Below are 19,552 nucleotides of genomic sequence, written 5' to 3' on the forward strand. Positions count from 1 at the left end.
TGACCATTTAACTATCCAGATTAAAATACACCCACACATACATACACACACTCTATCTCATTTCTCTCTCTCTCTCTTTCCTTTGCTCTGAGGTAGAAATCAAAACATAAATTATCACAGAGAAGTCTGATATAATCAACAAAGTTAAACAGTCCTCTTGTTTGATCTCCTCTAAATTAAAGACCAAGTGTTTTGATATGGTATTAGGCACTGAAATAAACCAGATGTTTCTTCCTCTATATAACTCTCCATGGGCACAATCTTAAAGGGTTATTGTCTGGCAAACGTTCAGGGAAACACTGAAATGGCACGAATATCCAGATTTTCCTTCCCTTCTATCTACCCTAGTTTATTATCTAAACTAATGCATAATCCATAGGGCTTTGGGAACTTTGTGTAAATACTTTCATGTACAATTCTCTTTCTAGCTATCCTGAGATTAAGACCACAATTATCCAGGCTTAAACCTAAAATAAAGGAATCTTTGCAAATGTATTATCTGGCCTTCCATGTTTAATCACACAGTATTCTGTGTGCTCTTTAATACCTAAACTGAAGAACAAAGGTTGTACCCTCTGATGTTTCACACATGAAAGACCATCTAAGACATATATCAGACATTCAGGGAGCTAGAAATAACTACTAATGACAATAGCATAGCATTTCTCCATCTAAACCTGGATGCTGTATTTGAAACATCACATTCTAAAGAACTGCAAATTTCAAATACTCATGGTCACCATTTCCAAAGATCTGTAATACCTAACATCAAAAATTCTGATATGAATGTCAGGCTCTCAACTGTAATTCTCATAAAATTCCTTCTCCTCATCTCTTGTAATCCTTCCTATCCCTAATGTAATGCTTTTGTTTTTCAGGACATTTTGACAGCACTAAAGTGAATATGAGTTTGCAATGGAAGTTAGGGAAAGAATATGTTGGGGGGAGGTGTCTGGTGTGGAGCAGGGCAGGAGATGGATTGAAGGAAAGGATTTGAAGTGTGCAGACTATGGCATGCAGTGATGGAGCAGATGGAATGCATCACCATCAGCTATGACAGAAATGATTTATGGAATGACCTGGCTGCTCCTGCCTAGTAACAACACAGGATGACAGAGCTGAGTTTCCATGACAACCAAAGCCCACCCACTAACTAAACATTCTTCCCTAGCTTCCACTTACACTGGATTTAGATTTTCTTTTCCAAATGCCAACTGGTTAAGCTAGTATATTGGTTATAATATGGGAGAATAGTCAAGGACTTCAAGGGTAACTGAAAAGGAGCTTGAAGGACCACTGAGAACATCACAAATTCCTGCCTGCCTATCTGCCAAGGATCCTTTAAAGAAGTTTTCCTTGAATAAAGTGAACAAAAGAATTTTGAGAAAAAAGCCCCCGAAATATAGGTTATATTTTTTAAAAGTTGCCTAATATTAAAAGTTCAGATGTTATCTGTCTTTCTACACGTGAAATATTTGCTACTGAATTCTTACAAATCAGAGGAAGAAATCAGCAAGTAAATAAAATACCTGAGAGGCACTCATTTAATATTACAGAATAATTTTCTTTCCAAGTAGGTAGTTTTCACCATGTGGGATAAGTTCAGAAAAAGTGAGACAACTTCCTTTAACTTTCATCAACACCTTATAAAATAACAGTCACTGTAGTACTGGTTTTTCAGGAAGTACAGAGTAAGTGAAGCTAGTCAGAGCAGATCTAATCTAATACTAGGCCTTACCCGTCCTAGCTTGGTGATCCCCAGAGCAAGTTATTTAATCTTTCTGAGCCAAAGTTACTTAACCTTTTAAACCTTAGTTCCTCATCTGTAACATGGGAATAGTAATGCCAACCTCACAGGGCTTTCTTGAGGATTAAATGAAATGAAGCATGTAAATGCTTAGTATAGTGTCGAGCACCTAGTAAACATACAAATTACAGATGATATTTTTGTGGGTTTTGTTATTAACATCATTTTTGTCATATGATGCAAGACTGAATTCAGTGAACATTTACTGAGCTCTATTTTACGTGGGCCACCACTACGTGGGAGATGAATCTGACTTGGCTTCATTTCTCAAGAAAAACCTGTAGTGCTGTGGACAGAGAATATTTACATAAAACCATACACAAAGAGGTTTATCTCCTAAATGTTCTACAGCTGCTTCCTACTATCCACACATTAGGTTCCCTATGAACAGCAGCAAATATGTTTGACAGAGTTAACTGCATTTCATAGTAGAACATAAGTAAGACAACTCTGAGAAATCTGAGAGCCATATCACTCAGGAGGAAAAACGAAAGAAAACGCCTAAGGAGAAACTTTAGAAAATACAAAGCAGAAATGCCTCTTAAAAACTTAGCTTTGGAATCTTTATGGATTACTAGTAAACATTCTCCCAAAAGAATAGATTTCAGTTTAATGTTTTAAGGATCAGACATTAAAACCAATCACTGCCTTTATTAAAGCAAATCACTGCTTTGTTATTAACATTCTGGTTGTGATGTAAACTAGTCACTGAGGAAAATATTATGGGGTTCCTTCAAATCAGTTTTACTCATTTAAGCATGGGCTCCTCAGTCAATCTGGTTTTTTGCTTTTAGGAAAGGCGTGCATCTCCTATGCCTTGAATGAATCAGCAGAAGATTATTTTTTCCTTTTAAAAAATATTAAAATACCTTTCATCTTAGGAAAAAATCCAAATAAAAGCACTTCCTTCTCTGGATCAGAAGAATAACAGCTACGTTTCTTGGCTCCACTTGGCTTATTTTAACGTGCAACTCACAAAGTATATGTTTAAAACCAATAAACAGATTTAACAATTAATCTCAGTAATCCGTCCTTTAGGCTTTAAAATGACTGAGTTTTTAAAATTTTCCCTACATCTGTTCCATTAAGACAAAACAGATATTTAAATTGAAACTGGAAGGACAGTTCTTGTGGGAATCAGGTGGGAGGTGTTCCCATCAGTTATTATAAGGGCAGTACAAATCAATACAAACTGAGAACAGCTCTAAATGAGTAATGAAATGGTCCTGTTATAACTATCCCCTTTAACTATGCCACACACTGCCCACAAAATCAAATCACTGCAATTCAGCAGTGTAAAAATCATTCAGCAAAATACGTAAAATCAATACTCACAGATGCCAAAGCTTTTCCAAGTGCATCACCTGTCTGTGAGCTTCCAGCAGCATTTCCTCTGGTTCCTGAGCATTTCAAATAGGAGAACAAATCAAGAAGTTTAGCAAGTGAGCAGGCATGCTTTTTAGCACTTTGCCATTTTTTCAATGGTGTTCTCCACTGTTACTGCACATCTGTCACAATAAACCAGCAAATGGCAGACTAAAGGAAAGATGGATTCCTTACCAGTTTCTGCATTAATGAAAATCAGAAATGTTCTTTTCTTCCTTTCTTTCACACTTAAACTCAATACTAAAAAATATGTTGAGTGAAAAGGTACAAATTTCCAGTTTTAAGTAAGTACTGGGGATGTAATACACAATGTGATGACTATAACTAACACTGTTGTTTGTTATATAGGAAAGCTGTTGAGAGTAAATCCTGAATTATCATCACAAAGAAAAAAAAATTTTTTTATGGCTTTTATTTTATATCTATATAAGATGATGAATGCTCCCTAAACTTATTGTGATAATCATTTCAAGATGTTTTTAAGTCAAATCATTACACTGTACACCTTAAACTACACAGTGTTATATGTCAATGATGTATCTTGATAAAGTTGGGAAAAAACCTGAAAAGAACAAGTGTATATAAATATATACACACACACACATATATAAAAAAATAATGGGATTCACTAAAAATGCCCAAGTTCAGTTTTAAGGAGTTTTGCCAACCCAAAAGAGCTCACCTAGAATGCTATCTGATCCATTGATGGGAGGAGTGTGTGAGGCAGCAACGTAAGGTGAACTGCTGGTACTGGCACGGTGGAAGCTGGACATTGGTGGAAGACTTGTGTTTATGTCTGTTGGTGAAACTGAGTGTGGAGGATAACTCTAAAGAAAGAGGAAAAGAGATATGATCTATTAAATACATTTTCTCAATAATAAGTACATATAACTGGGCAACTACTATAAAAGCTTATAAAGAACAACATAAATTAGCAACTGAAGAACTCATTTACTTCTTTCAAAAGGCATGAAGTAAGCCTAGAAGTATTTCAACATTCAGAAGTCTTGGCAGAATCAGATCTTACACTTGTAATCCAAAAAGAAACACAAGTAAGGACAAAGTGTTGCTGCACCCTAGTCATGTGTTACGGCCTACCAAGCGGTCATGTGAATGAAGGCTGCCATAACTACTGGACTGAGACATGTGGGAAGTGGAGGTCCCCAGAATTCCACCAAAACCAGGCTGGCTCATCCCATTTGATGAACTCCAAAGGTCAGAAGAATTGTGGGTCCCATCTAAGACAAAAAAGAGAAATATAGAATTTTCCTTAGCCAAAATTTTTTCTTTTATTTTGATGATACAAAAAAATTCAAAGGGTACTCTCTACATATGTCTTTCCTCCTCTTTTCAATCTAGTCTTCCATATAGTTTTCTTTCCTCCAAACTGTACAGCTACTATTTTAAATGAAGGAATAAAGCTTTATAGTTGGGGAGTGGGGGAGAAATCGAAACTGTAGTAGGCAGGTCATTATAAGAATCCTCACAAGATCTGACTTCATATCAGGGAGGATAATACAAGTCCAAAATCTGGGGAGAAGCTAGATTAAACATTTGCTTAAATGGTATATCCATAAATATACCAAAATGTTCTTCATCTATAACAAGCAACGTATATTTTATCAAACATTCTCAAACTAGAATAAAGAAGTTTCTCTTATAGAGAATCTAAGTGATTGATAATGACTCTATTATAGTCAGCCTTCAAATGAAGTGTGCTGGCAATGACTTCACTCACCAATATAAAGTCAAGGAACCATTTATGTAGCAATTTATTGCTCTCTATAGTCTAAAATCACAGAAGATCTAATAAAAATGATTTGCCAGACATGAACTAAAAGAAGTACAACACTTTTTCTCTCTTAAAAGTCTTAATTCTGTTCTATGATATTCACCTTTTTATTTGCACTGATAATTCTATGAGTGTTATGAATCTGCCATTTAAACAAGAAACTAAAATTGTTAATAGCTTTCATACATTTAAAAATCCTAAAATGAGAAAGAGCAGCTCTACTCACTTTTTTCAACTGAAGTCCTTTTTTAAATTCAATTAATACTAGATAAGCATGCCAATGCTTTGTTGAATAATTCAACTACATTGCACTCATCAATAATTAGCAATAGAAAACTTAAAAATTAAATTTTAACTTGCTTCAGCCAAACATATCTATATAAAAATGTCTGAACTTCTATATAGATATTCTTTTTCTTCACAACTTAAAAATATTAGCTAATATATAATAGATAGCCGTTGTAGTATTTGACAACTAGTTGGTAGTACTTACCTTGCATAAAGAAAGTGCTAGCAAACATACTGGTTGGTGGCTTGGGAGATGGATAACTAGGAGATTCACGGTTGAAGTCATCTGAATTTGGGGATGGTGCATATACCTTAAAATTAAACAGGAAATTTAATTAAAATGTAAATTACTCTCACACCACTTATGTAAAATGAGTGCTACACTTCCTGAAGGGCCTAAAAAGGCCTAACTAATATCTAAAAAGACCTACGACAAATCCAAAGAAACTGCTTGAATCCTCATAAATAATGTCTAACTTGGATACTATCTACATGTTTGTTTTTAGCTGGTCACTAGAGGAAAAAGCCATTCTAAATATCCCTGGAATGAACCTTTGTGTAACAATTATACCAAGTGACTGAATAAAGTCTCAAATGTTGACTCTGCTAACAAAACATAAATTCATATAGGCTCATGATTCAAACCTAGTGGAAACAAAAGTCTTTTGAATATAGCATGAAATAAAATTTGGGTTCATAAAATTCATTCTTTCCACTGCTACAAGATTTATCGAAATCAAAATGAGCTGGATTAAATGTTGTTATTCTTTACTATTATTAAAAGTTAACTGTGAAAAGCACAACATAATTGTTCAGAAACTTCCTGAACTTAGTAGGGCTGGCTGAAGTCTGAGCAGTTTTAATTCTTTAATTTCTAGTAAATTTTCAACTCTGGCACAGCTTTCAGGAAAATTTCATTTAATCTGTCAGAGCAGTATTAATTTCCTTTAGTAAACCTCTGCTTCAGATAAGCAAAGTATAAACATTTTGAATTGGCAAATGGCCAACATTGTCATTTCTCTGAAAAACTAAATGGGCAGCCAAATAACTATAATGATCAAAACATGATCAAACCATTCTTATGATGACTACTGAAACCAAGAAGAACAAATATGTAACACTTAAGGTGATGATGATCTGTAAAAGTGAACCAGGAATCCAGAATGGGAAGGAGTCCTATTTTGAGCAGTGGATGAAACATTTCTTTTGTTTAGTCTGATAAGGGTACATCTATTTAATTTTTACTCCCAAATAAAAATTCAAAGTGTTCACTTAATGTGGAAAAAGCAATTAGCTCAGTAAAATTACGGAAGCATGTGTGAAAAAAGCATACACATTTATTTCATTTGTATTCATTTATTCTTTCTCTGAGACATTAACTAACTGCAAAGATTTCTGGCAAATTGTCTAACCATCTGAAACTCCATTTCCTCATTTGTAAGACAGTGCTAACAGTACCTGCATTGAGGGTTGGGTTGATGGGAAGATCAGATGAGATAACACATACAAAACGTTTAGTGAATCCCTGGCAGTCCAGTGGTTAGGACTCTGCATACTCACTGCTGAAGGCCCAGGACTGATCTCTGGTCAGGGAATTAAACTCCCACAAGCCACACAGTATGGCCAAAAAACAAACAAACAAACAAAAAACCCTGCCTGGATTCCACAAGATAGCTAAGGGACTCAGAAAGCTCTAAAATGTTTAGCAGGTAAGCACTTGCTGAGTATTAGCTAATAATATCATCTTTCTAATTCTTAGAGGCGTAGTTATACTGCTACATATTGTCCCTGTTCAGTACTAAACTACTATTTCTTACAGTTTTTGTCCAATATCACCTTTGCATGTACAGTTCACCCTAAATAAAAGGTTGAAAAGTTGATTTTTAGTCTTCTTGCTAGCCATGCTATTACTAGCACAGGTGTGTCTTTTTAATGAACTGGCATTCAGGTTAGTTTCCTTCTTCTTATATCCCAGAGGGAAAAACACACATCTGTGGTACCTGAGAAGTTGGGGATAAGATATATTCCTAAGAATTACCCATAAAGGATTTTAGATAGGAGATTATACATTACACATATTAAACATTTTTCTGTGCTTGCTGTGCTACTACATAAAGAGCTATTATGTAAAGACAGAGTTAGGAAGAAAGAATTGGGTATATACAAATGTACTTGCAATGAATGAGGTGTGCTGACAGGCACGTTATCAGGAAAGGAATTTTGTACTTTATTCTTTTAATCCAGTTTCAGCATCTAAATTTAACTTTAGCTAGATGTCCTCTTGTCTCCTTTACATACGGATTTTCCCAAACTAGGCTGAAACCACAAATAACAAAATAAGAGTATATCCACAGATATAGAAAGAAAATACAAATGAGAGTAAAACTTAGAAGACAGAGTTAGAACATGCTTTTTCATAAATGCTTATCTACTATGTATATCATCACTGACATGAAAAGTATAAAATATAAAATTCTCTAATTATATCTAGGCTATAGGTTAAAACAGTATGTAAATCTCATAATGATAACTATGAAAAACTCCAGTTTTGATGTGTCATTTCACAAAAAAAATCTATTCAGTTTGTCAGTTTAAATTTACATATAATCTCTCAATATATATTTATCTTTATTCTTATTTAATTCACTGTATTCATAAAGGTAAACTTACACTTCAAAAAATCTTAAATGTATGCAATTATAAAAGCAAAGAAAGGGATAAACCTGACTTTACTGATTTACAAATCGCTGTAAATAAAGGAGAATATGCTGATGAGATAATAGTTATTGATAACTATCATGGAAAGCAAAAAAACCAAGATAAACCACACAACGCAGAAGAGGCTTGCCTACTCATACACAAAACTTTTGAAGCTGTATTGGGAACACAGGGCTCATTTTGAAGTCAAAGTTTTTTTTAATATTGTTATTGTTGTTCAGTTGCTAAGTTTTTAATGTTAGTTTTTATAGACTTCCAAAAAGTAAACGGGCTTTTAAAGAATAGATCTTATAAGTGAAAATGGTAAAGACTCTAAAAATACTATAAGCTTATCATTTATTTACTAACATAAATTCAAAGTTTTTATCATAATAAAGATGTTTTGAAAATCATGGTTCTAAAAGAGGCCCATCTAACAGCATTTCTAACACAGGCCAAAAAACTTTACTTTTGGTATCCTAACTGTGGCTTGCAGAAACATAGATGCAATGTTATGAAGCAGCAGTTGTGCCAGTTTCGATTTTTCAGATCAAAGAGTTCTTGCGGCAAAGCACAACTGATGTGGTCTTAAAGACTTTATTAACTCCAGATGTAGGGAAATAGTCAGCCAATTCCACAAAAAGAGCAAGTCTCTTTCAGTTACAATCAGTACTGGCCGCAAATGAAAACCAGACTGCTTATGTCATCTGATCACCTGCACACAGATGCCAGTTTTTTTCTAGTTAATGATCTAATCATACATTTAAATCTTAAGTATGATTTTGTATCACAACAAACAATCTTAAAATTAAGAAAAAGAAATGTGTGCTTAAGCTGATTAAAAAATCTACCAGGAGTCACACTATTTTAAAGAGAAATAGGAAAAGCATAATTAAGTAATTTTAGATGTTCTATTGAAATGTGGTCATTGGAAATTTTCTTTAAAATTCTAGTCTCCATTGCAGAATGTCAAGCTCAAAGGTGCTATCATGGGAATGTCTTTCTTTCTCAGGTACTTACATATTTTATCCCCTAGGAATGGCAATGAGAGAAATTTTTGAGTCTTAAGTGAATAGAACCATAACATTTATCTGGAATTGAATGTAACTGAAATCTAACAAGATACCTTCCTTTCATTGTTAAGACTGGTTGAAAAGAATAAATTCACGGTAATATCTTTACTGTCCTCATTCCATCAACACAAATTTACTTTTTAAGAGTGACAGAGTACTTCAAGCATGAATATTTACATTACCGCATACAATGATTACACAATTATCCTTGGAATGTCTTAGCTCAAACAACCAATTGGAGTCAAGTTAGCAAAAACATTCCTTTTTTCCTATTTGGATGATTCAGTTTAGTCATATGGATCATCCCAATTCAGGGCAGTCCACTCTCTATTTATCTTTAGAGGCTGGAGTTGTGTACTGTGTTCTTACTTCAGAGCATTCTTCTTGTAATTAATATTAGAAACATCACTGCAAGTCAGAAAGGCATCATTTTCTTATAGTTACTCAGAAAAGATGCAAAAGACTAGAAGTTTTTGCTAAAAAGACAGTTTTTCCTTTTATCTTGTCACATCCAGTGATGAGTTAAAAGATGATGCCATTTCCTATGCGTTTAAAAATAGATCCAAAACCTATGTGGTAGCTGGTATCTTTAAATGTTTTAAGTGATGCGGAGACGAATTGGGAATTTTCTTTAGAATGTGAGAATAGCTAGCTATATATGTTAATGAAGATACCCTTCCACAGAAAATGAGAGAAAAGTTTTAGACAAGCACTGTTCAGTAAGTTTCAGTGATGATGGAAATGCTCCATATCTGAAAAGATGGTAATGTATCTGTGTCTGTACAATACAGTAGCTACTCGTTACATCTGAATATTGAACACTTGAGATGTGAATAGTACAACTGAGGAACTGAATTCTAAATTTTAATTTAAATAGTCATTGTGGCTACTGGTTACTACTGAACAATACAGGATGAAATCACTTTTCCTTATCCAGCAGTTTAAAATTACATAAACTATTTTGAAAGAAATATTCTAGAAGCCTCATAAACTCCAAAGCCTATGAAAACTCAAATTCTTAAACATTTTGGGAATACCTTTATCTAATTTGGAAAGAAGACAGAGAAGCTTATCAATATTTCTGAACATGCTCTAACACAGAAATTATTACCAATATTTCATTATGTTTAGGCTTCCATTAGCACTTTTGTCAAGATGGTTTTACTAGCAGTTCTCTTTAAGTTTTAATATGTTAAATACCATTAAACACTTTAATGTTAAGATTCAACCTCCAATGTTTGAAAAGTTTATGCTAATAGCAGAAATCATCTCCAGTAAACTCTTTTATCAACTTACCAAAATAGCAAAGCAAAACAAAATTATTTGGCTAACTTACCCTATCATCATAATTTTAAAATTAAAATGTGATATTATATTTAGGAAAACTACACTTAATTTATCTTATATTTTAATAACTATATTTTGTATTAAGCAATAAAAATTTTACAAGATCTAGCTGAATATCTAAAATCTGAAAACAAACAAAAAAACCAAAACAGTCTAGGTCACTGGGAAAAAAGAAAACCTCAACCCAACTCAAATTCTAGCTTTAAAAACTGTAATTAAACCACTGGGCCATTAATTTAAAAAACTGGGCACATTTAAGGGTGAACACTCAAAAACTAAGAAAGAAAAACTAGGTAAATATTTTAAGAAGTTTTTAGTTATTGTTGATCAACCTATGAAGTCCCACTCCCAGTAATACACCCGAAGTTTCCTTTTACTTCTGTATTTTGAGGGGTTTGAATTTAGTAAAAAGAGGTTGTTTTAAAACAAGTAAAATTTTTGCTTTAATAATTGGACTCAATGATAAGTGTGGCAGAAGTTAAGAAAGAAATTTTTAAAAAATGATTTACTATTGATTTTTCTGATCATTTTGGATCCATTGTTTTCTATGCATACTGACCTTATTGTATAAACTCAGACAAAGAGCATATCTTTAACATAAATTTCAAAATCTTAAATTTTTGAAGACCTGAAATTCAGGTCTTCCCACTTTCTTGGTTCTTTCTTTAATCTAAATTAAAACAAGTATAACCTCAAAGAAAAAGACATTAAAAAAAGTAAGTACAGCAATTTAAGAATTTCCTAAAATCCAAGAATGTTTAAACAAATGACAAATCTGATAAATCTCTCAATATTTTTAGTATTTTAATATTACATAAAAGTATCAAATTTTGCCATAAAGTCAATCTACTACTTAAGTTTTTTATGGTAATAATTCCAAACCTAAGGTGTGGGGAATATATATATATATATAGTTCCAGTACTAAATACTGTAAGAACTGAAACCAAAAAGCATCATAAAGCAAAATAAAGTAGAAGGACCAACTCAGGGACACATAAGCTATCTATGGAAGATTCTTTTAATCTAATTAGCTAGCCTAATAAAATAACATGAAATTTCTGTAAAAAGCATACATGTTTATATTTTCAAAGTATCATCAATAAAAGGATCAATATCTTTCCAAGAATCAAATTCTTTCCAAGAATTTCCAGAGGATGTTTAGGGGTGAAATACTGTAAAACTTCCTTTCTAACAATAAGAAAAAAAAAATTCTAGCTTTCAGTACAAAGTAGCTTAAAATCAATTACTACTTCCACTGTCTAAAAAGTATAGTTGAGTAACAGTGGTTTTCAAATGTGAGAATTTCTTCTTAGGTAAGTCAAACATATTTTAATTAATCTTAAGTTAACATCACTAGGTTTGTCTCCTCAGTTGTTTATTGTAACCAGTATCATTTTTACAATAGGTACAATTTTTTTCCCTAAGAGATAAACCATGAAATTTTTAAGGGACTGGGTTTGAAATTCACATGCTAGGATGATATACTGAACACATCAATGAGTGTGACTTCTTAGCTATCTACATTTAAAAAATATTTATACCTAACAATAAAGCACCTGATCCCTTTCTTTAACATGTTCATGAGCTAGTGGAAAAGGACATAAATTTCTTTAAAACATTAATAAACCTGACCAGTGACAACATACTCTCCTGGCAGGGGTTTTAGTTTTAACTTCCTGTTATTTGTGCTCACTTGAATAAAAAAAAAAAGAAAAAAGACCTTCTTGGATTCATACCTAGAATACAGTCTCAGTTAATCTTGGTAAAGGAAAAAAAAATCAAAGCAGATGGAAGCTAAACTTGTCATTTAATGTCTCTAAGCATTGTAACTTTAGAGAATTCTTAAATGACTTTATGTTTTCCTCATACAAATGTAGATTTAACTCTACTGGGTCCGCAGATAGCCTGGAAATTTGAATTAATTTAATTAAACTTTCCTCTCTCATGTTAATTAGCAGTAAATCCCCAAAAGAACAGAACTGTAGCTCTATATGGTCTCATACTGGTTTCTGTGCTTTTATCAACCAAAAATGTTTATTTGAAAAATAAGTCTTAGAAGTATTCATAAGGCAATTTTAGCTCCATGCTACTCTAATTCTTATGAAAATACAAATTCTGTGGAGAGGCAGGTGCCAAAACCATGGCTAAACCAATTTTCAATACTATGAGTTCTATTAGAAGAAACCTGCTAATTTCCTGCATTTAAAATCATATCTAGGATAGTTTTAAGTTCTTCAGTTTAAAAAGAAACCAGTAAAAAGCTGCTTGACAGACTATATCAATTAGCATTCATAAAACTGTAAATCTGATGAAATATGTAAAACATATTTATTTGTAAGAATAGCCTAGTACTTTTCTCAGTGACATTTTCTTTCCAATGTAGTACCTTGATACGACCAATAGTAAGGATTACTGAGATCTGGCTCTCTGCTATGGAGACCAGTTTACTTGTCCTTGGATAACAGAAGAGAAAAAGTTGCTCCTGGGAGAGAGACCTGGGTTTAGGTCTAGCCTCAAAGCTTACTAATGGGGCGGCAGGTGGGCGGGGGAGAAAGGGGAGGTTATACAAGTTACTTAACTACTCAGCACCTCATTTTCCTTACTTATAAAAGGAGGTTAATAACAGCTAAATGACAGAGTGGTTGGGAGAATTAAATGAGGTAAACATAAAGTCCCCAGCAGAGTTCCTGAAACAGAGGAGCCCTTAAGATCATGTTAGTTCCTGTCTCTTCTTCCCCAGATTCCATACAAAGAAGTTGAATGTTCAAAATGTATTTCTAAGCTTTGGTTTTAAAACTTGGATTTCTGTGTTGTTTCTAAAAGATTAAAATAATTCCTTGATATAATGAAAAGAGTATCATGTCTGTACTTGCTGCAATTTTTTGTACCTGGAACTCTCTGTAGCATCTTCAGTTCAAGGTCTAGAAAATGGAGGCTGAGGAGATCAAAGGAAGACTAAAACTCCAGAATACCAAGGTGAAGAGAGCAGGAATCCTCTCCTCCCCAAACTTTCCTTGCTTTACCTCTACCATTCTCTACCTTTCTGCATAAAGGACACAATTTAGTCATATCTATGAGAAAACTGAGTGCAGGCCAAGTTCTTTGTAAGTAAGGAACCTCAGAAACCCATTATTTTTTCTTGCTATTTTTCAAAGTTCAGAAAACAGATAATATTCAAAGTGATTTTAAGTCCCCTATTTATCATGAACACATATTAATATCTTACAGCATGGTATATAATACTTTTACACAAAAATTATGTATGATACAGAACATTAACCCTTTCTCTTTTCAGTGAGGAAAATAGGGTTAACATTTTTGCCTTTTCTGTACAAAGATGCCCAGGCCTTTTATATTTCCAGCAATACAATATGGCCACATAATCTTAAATATACCAAAATATGAAAAGGCTCTTCTCTGATTAATCTAGAATTTTTCCTAGAGTCTGTTCAGTCTATTTATTAAATTATCCCAAGCATCCTTAAATATAGGGAATCAGTTTGAAAATGTAAAAATAAAAATCAGAAAAAGAGGAAAGTATTTTCCTGAAGCTCAGTATCACTCAGGATTTTTCACTCTACCATTGCAATATCCATAAAAGGATTTTAAAAATGAAATCAATGTGAGTTTACTAGCATTTCAAAATACTAATGTCCTATCATTTTAAAATAAATTGATAAAATGGAGTTATTAAAAGTGGGATTAAACTTAACTGGCTCATAATGAGAATTACACAAAAAAATTTCATAACTCAAGTGAAGAAATATTATTTCAGACTCTGGCAATATTAATTTAAAGTGCTAGCTTTTATTATAAAGCATTAACGGGTAGACATTTCCCAATATATAAAAAGATGAGATTTTTAACAGTCTTTGGATAATAAATTGTATACTATATGATTTTCTTATTGAAGAATAATAATAGTAATAATAATAATAGATAAATAAATTAGATGTGGTAAAAATAAAATACAGAGAGGAAAACACATATAAAAAAGAGTAAGGCCTTATGATAGAGAGGACTAAGAAAATATACCATTCTTTATGCATTTTTTAAGAACATAGAAGTCACCTTTGACCCATATCAAGCACAGGCTATCAACTTTCAGGCTAAACTTCTCTAACATACCAGCCATGTCATCCACAGTAAGCCTGGAAATACTTAATACGATCAAAGCTGTTACCCACCCCCGCAATGTAGAACAAAGAGAAATGCTGTAATAGAGTGATCTGTGCTCGCAAAAGAATAAAATCTAAACTCAATTTGAGTTATAGTCTATCTACTTCAGGGGTCCTGTATAATTAATTTTACTAAACTCACACACACACCATTTTCAAATAGACTATTTTACTTAAAATTGGACACAGAAGAAAAATATTTTCATATTTGAAAGACAGTTGGCAAGGAAATTATATAGACATCAATTTCACCTATACTATGCATCTAAATCTACCTCTTACATTCTTCAAAGCTCTGTTTATATGGGTAGTGTGAACACATACTTTTTAATGAGTTTATGAAATTTTGGCTTGACTGTCATCTGTTAAGAAAGCTTACTCAAAAGTTAAGAACCAAATGCTAACGAAGTCCAAAGAGGCCTTACCAAAGCAGTCAGAGAATGAAAAAGTACTTTCTTTAGTTCTCATGTACCATGGTGAAAGCCATAAGATATTTTCAAGGGGTAAAAAGGGAAGGGACAAACATGAATGTGACTAATTTCTTGGTAACTTCAAAGATTAACACCGAAAATGTCTACATTAATGACAAAAAAAAAAATCACTAAAGTCATTTATGTATTTTATAAAACACCTGAGATCAAACATTGTTTTGGAATGACGAAGGAGGAAAAAAACCGAATTCCTGACATAAACTCAAGATTGTTATTCACTAATAACATTTTTATATGTTTATCAACTATCTTATAAAGATAACTTCTACTGAATATTTCAGAGAAGTTTACTTTCTTTTTAGGATATACAAAATCCTCTGACTTAAAGACACTGCCTGTGGAAACAGTATACTATGTAATTAATACTGAGAAATTGAAAAGTAGAAAAGTTTTACTTAGCAACACAAAAAGGTATTATTTTAAAACATTGAAGCATGTGCTATAAATTGGCTAGAAATAAATTCTTTGGAAGATGTATAAATGCATTCTTTGAAAAATAGTGATTTATTTTATGAATCTGTACAGGGTCAAAATTCTAGTCTGATTGGAAACAGATGGTATCCGAGTAAAGTCAGGCTCTGGACCCGAAACTCCAAACAGGAAATACGGCCCTCACTAGCTGACTGCTTCCCTAATCATTCCCAGAGCTTCATACTTGTTATTTTTATGAATATCCAAGATGACTTTCATCTTTCCCTTCTATCTACAAAGCATCAAGCAATCTTCCCTCTTTCTCTTTCTCTCTGTTAAATGTGTATTTTACATACAAATTACATGTTTACAACACAAGAAAACATTGAAACTAATGTAGTTTGAAGCTCACTGCTAGTAGACATCAGGCATTAACAATAAAATAAAAAATAAACTTGAATTTGTCAGATATTATTTTAAAAATAAAAGTAAGAAACTGTTGTAACTGTGTCAAAGACAACTTTCCAACCTTACTTACAAAGAAACACACGTTTTTAATGTAGTGTAGAAAATGACAAAACAAAACCTCACAGGTTTTAGTAAAAAAGTAATTAATCTACCCTGCTTTCCCTTAAACAAGCCACTAAGAAGCTATCTGAACAAAGAAAAAGACTTACCGTTTTCCCATTGTAGTAATACATCAAAGAACTGCTGCCCATTCCAGGGACAGGATAGGCACAATACATGTTGATTTTGAAAATGTTACTATTTGTAGCTAATACACACAGCTTCTCTCTAACACATACATCCACACAGCCCAACAGAGTTAAGTCTTCAGCACTATGCATCCACACATGGATCTACTCAAAAGGAACTTATGCAAAATAGGACTGAACCAACTCACAGAGCAGAGAGGGAGGGTTTATGCTGTAAGTAACCTCTTTCAATCTCTATCAAGTTCTTGAAAGGGTGGTGGACACTGATAAAACAAATTTTGGAATTTTAAAAAATACAAGTCACAAGTGCTAAATAATAAAAAGCAATATAGTATCCTGGAGGCTTATAGCCCAAGGAATTATTAATATTGTCATATTATGGTATATAAGTCTCTCTCAAAGAAAGGCAAACTGACAGATATGCTAATCTGTTTTTAGTTTTAATTAAATTAGAGCACTTCTAGCAGGGAAACCTAGCTTGCTACACTTCTAAAGATATTACCATCTGGCATGGCCTAAAGTTGCTTCCAACTTTGATAAATTATGATCAAGCAATCAGGATTTGGAAACACTGAATCATGTGTAACAAGAAGGATCTAAACAGTTAAGCCATGTACAAAGTCACTTCCTGGAGAAAGCAGACCTGTCATGTAAGTACCTCCCAACTAGCTAGAACCATGATTTTTTATGTTATAAAAATTGCATGGAAAAAATTTGAGAGGAACACATTTCATGAAAAAGCTCATTCCAACAATTCAAAAAATTATCTTGAAAATAAATGATCTGTTTTTAAAATATAAATATTTAATACAGGTTTTCAGTTCTCAAGCTCCTTAAATTCCTCACTCATAATACCAAATGAAAGTTTACAATGGATTTCACTGTTCTAGGATATGTACGAAGCAACTGAATAATTAAAAAGAAAAAACAAACAAGGTTTTGTTTTTCCTTACATAAAAAGATGAAAGGCTGGTATGTATAGACAAAATGTTCACTGTTGCTAATAAACTAAAACAGATTTCTCAGAAGTCTTTCCTTCAAGTTTACTTTCATTCTTAACTAATATTTAATATATTCAAACTTTTATGCTAATGCTCAAATTTCTCAAAAAGGAAAAATAATCAGTGTGAGAATGTCTCATAGATTTAAAAAATTCATTATACTTAGAAGTCAAAAGGTCTTAGACTTTTTTTTTGGTAAATACTTTATTTCTTACACACAAACATATCTTGTTACTTAAAAAGTTTTCAATTTGTCTTTTGGTGTGCACTCTAACCCAGAAAAACAGAGTAACAACTTTTCTTCCCTCTCATCCCTGCGTTGCTGCCCCCAATCCCCTCCATCAAAACCTCTTTGTATTATCTCTTCTCCCTGCGCCTCGGAAGTTCTCCCAGAACTGTGGACACATCACTTTTTTTAAAGGCACCTTTCATGAAGCAGAATTCCTCTAAAGGAATATTCCAGATATATTCTGTGAGGAACTGCCAAACTCTCCATTCTTATGAAAAATATTGATTAAAATATAACAATAAAATTGAGTAAGACAATAAGGCCAGCTAAGTTCATAATGTTTTAAAAGCTGATGGTGTCGGAATAACAATAAAACCTCCCTACACTCTCCAGATATAGAAAAGGCTAAGCAGCAGCTGCAAAAGAACATCACTGTACAACAGACCATTAAAATGCCAGTCTGCAGAGTGGTCTGTAACTTCCTCCCTCCTGAGAGACCACAAAGACTCATTTCAATCCTCAGAGAGCTGTGTAAAAAGCGTTGACTTACAATTAACAATGTCATGCCTTAAAACCATTCAAGTAAATTTTAGTCTTTTATAGACATAGTCTCTCTCTGACAGAGCTTAAAAAAAAAAAGGACAATCAACCATCCAAAATAAAATTTCTTTTTTCCCCCTGAATCATTAAAAATGTAAAAAAACCTATTCTTAGCTATAAATGTAGAGAACTGGGGCAAAGGGGGAGCCACAAGGCACTTCAACAGTCTCTTCCTACAACTAGTGCTCCAAACAGAAAACTTACACTGATTTAAAAAAAAAGAAATCCACCTATAGTAGTTAGGCTCATTTCTTTGGGGCTCGCCAGAAAAGAGACAGTACTATGATGTTTGTTAAACAAACAGCATAATAATAAATCCAACTGTGCAATCTTTGCTATTAAAGCACATTGAAAATTTGAGTATTTCATTAACAATTCCTTTATTTTAGAGGCAACTATACAGTACTCTGAAAGCAGAAACAAATATCTAAGTTAAAAAAGATCAGAGTAAAGGCCAGACAGTATCATACTGTTTTGCTGGTCTGAAGCAGTTTATTAAGAACTGGCTAAGATCTGTTGTTAAATCTGAAACCTGAAGGTTGAAACATAATAGTTTCTAAGCAGAGCTCAGTAATTAATTAAGTTCTTGCTTCCAACTTTTCATTCTTCCTCTCAAAAACACAGATCCAAAATTCATACATATGTTAAATTAACCCCCCCACAACACAATCACTCTTATACACTACTGTCTAAATTGAGAGTGGATGTAGAAACTTGAGAGAAGGGACAAGGTGGGAGTTTACATATACATGGCATTAAATTTATTCCTCAAAAACAGCAAGTCATCAAGAAAACTGGCAGAATTTAAATAAAATGTTCCTGTATTTAACTTGTATGCTATGATAAGGTCTTCTAACTTTGTTACTCCAAAATACTATCTTTTTGAAGTCTGCCTCACCCAAAGGAAGCTTAAAACGGGTTGATGGAGACAGTCATTTTCCTTATCACAGTTACAAATTATCTTCCATGATAAAGTCCTTTGTTGCTTCCTCAAAAATATTTCTTGAAAAAAATCTAATTTAATCTATGTAACAGCTGCAGCACAATTTTTTTCCTAAGCAGAATCATATTACAGGAAAAAATGCATATAGATGGATCAAGTGCTGCTCTAGTCAATGCAGTTGTTTAATCTTTGCCTGTTTTTTTTTGAAGGAACATGTCAAGGGTTAATCCTATGACTCAGTCTGACAAAACGAGTCAGCTGGAGACAGGGCCACTTCTTAAACCTGATTTCAGACAGACGTGCAGTCTGCACAGGAGCTCTGAATTGTCGTGCACTTTTTATCCTGAATTGTTTCCACCCACAATTCTATGTAATCACTTATGTGTTCTTCTAAGATTATGTGATCTGATTCAACATTCATACTACCAAGGCCAACAATCTAAAAAAAAAAAAAATTACCAACTTTTATAGCAAAACGGGCATTACTGTACACACTGGCAACATGATTAATGAAAATGTCAGAGAACCCTGAAAAAATATGACTTGGAGCCATACATCTTTTACTGGCAAACTGATGATTCCTGGTTTGAGG

The 19,552-nt window shown here is 33.1% G+C and overlaps 1 protein-coding gene across 5 annotated transcripts in view; it reads right to left on the reverse strand.

Moving 5' to 3' along the window:
• Window positions 1-19,552, reverse strand: part of TCF12 (transcription factor 12) — a 394,477-nt gene that overhangs the window by 47,594 nt on the left and 327,331 nt on the right. For 3 of the 5 annotated variants that reach the window (XM_065940083.1, XM_065940082.1, XM_065940084.1), the window contains 4 exons: window positions 5,479-5,584; window positions 4,292-4,431; window positions 3,876-4,020; window positions 3,143-3,207 (listed from right to left, as the gene is read on the reverse strand). In XM_065940083.1, coding sequence (XP_065796155.1) covers window positions 3,143-3,207; window positions 3,876-4,020; window positions 4,292-4,431; window positions 5,479-5,584 — 456 coding nt within the window. Of the gene's footprint in view, window positions 1-3,142; window positions 3,208-3,875; window positions 4,021-4,291; window positions 4,432-5,478; window positions 5,585-16,148; window positions 16,305-19,552 lie in introns of those variants that run through there. The other 2 variants (XM_065940086.1, XM_065940085.1) reach the window with 1 other exon arrangement.

Source organism: Muntiacus reevesi, chromosome 7, assembly GCF_963930625.1.
Source record: "Muntiacus reevesi chromosome 7, mMunRee1.1, whole genome shotgun sequence".
Classification (NCBI taxonomy): Eukaryota; Metazoa; Chordata; class Mammalia; order Artiodactyla; family Cervidae; genus Muntiacus; species Muntiacus reevesi.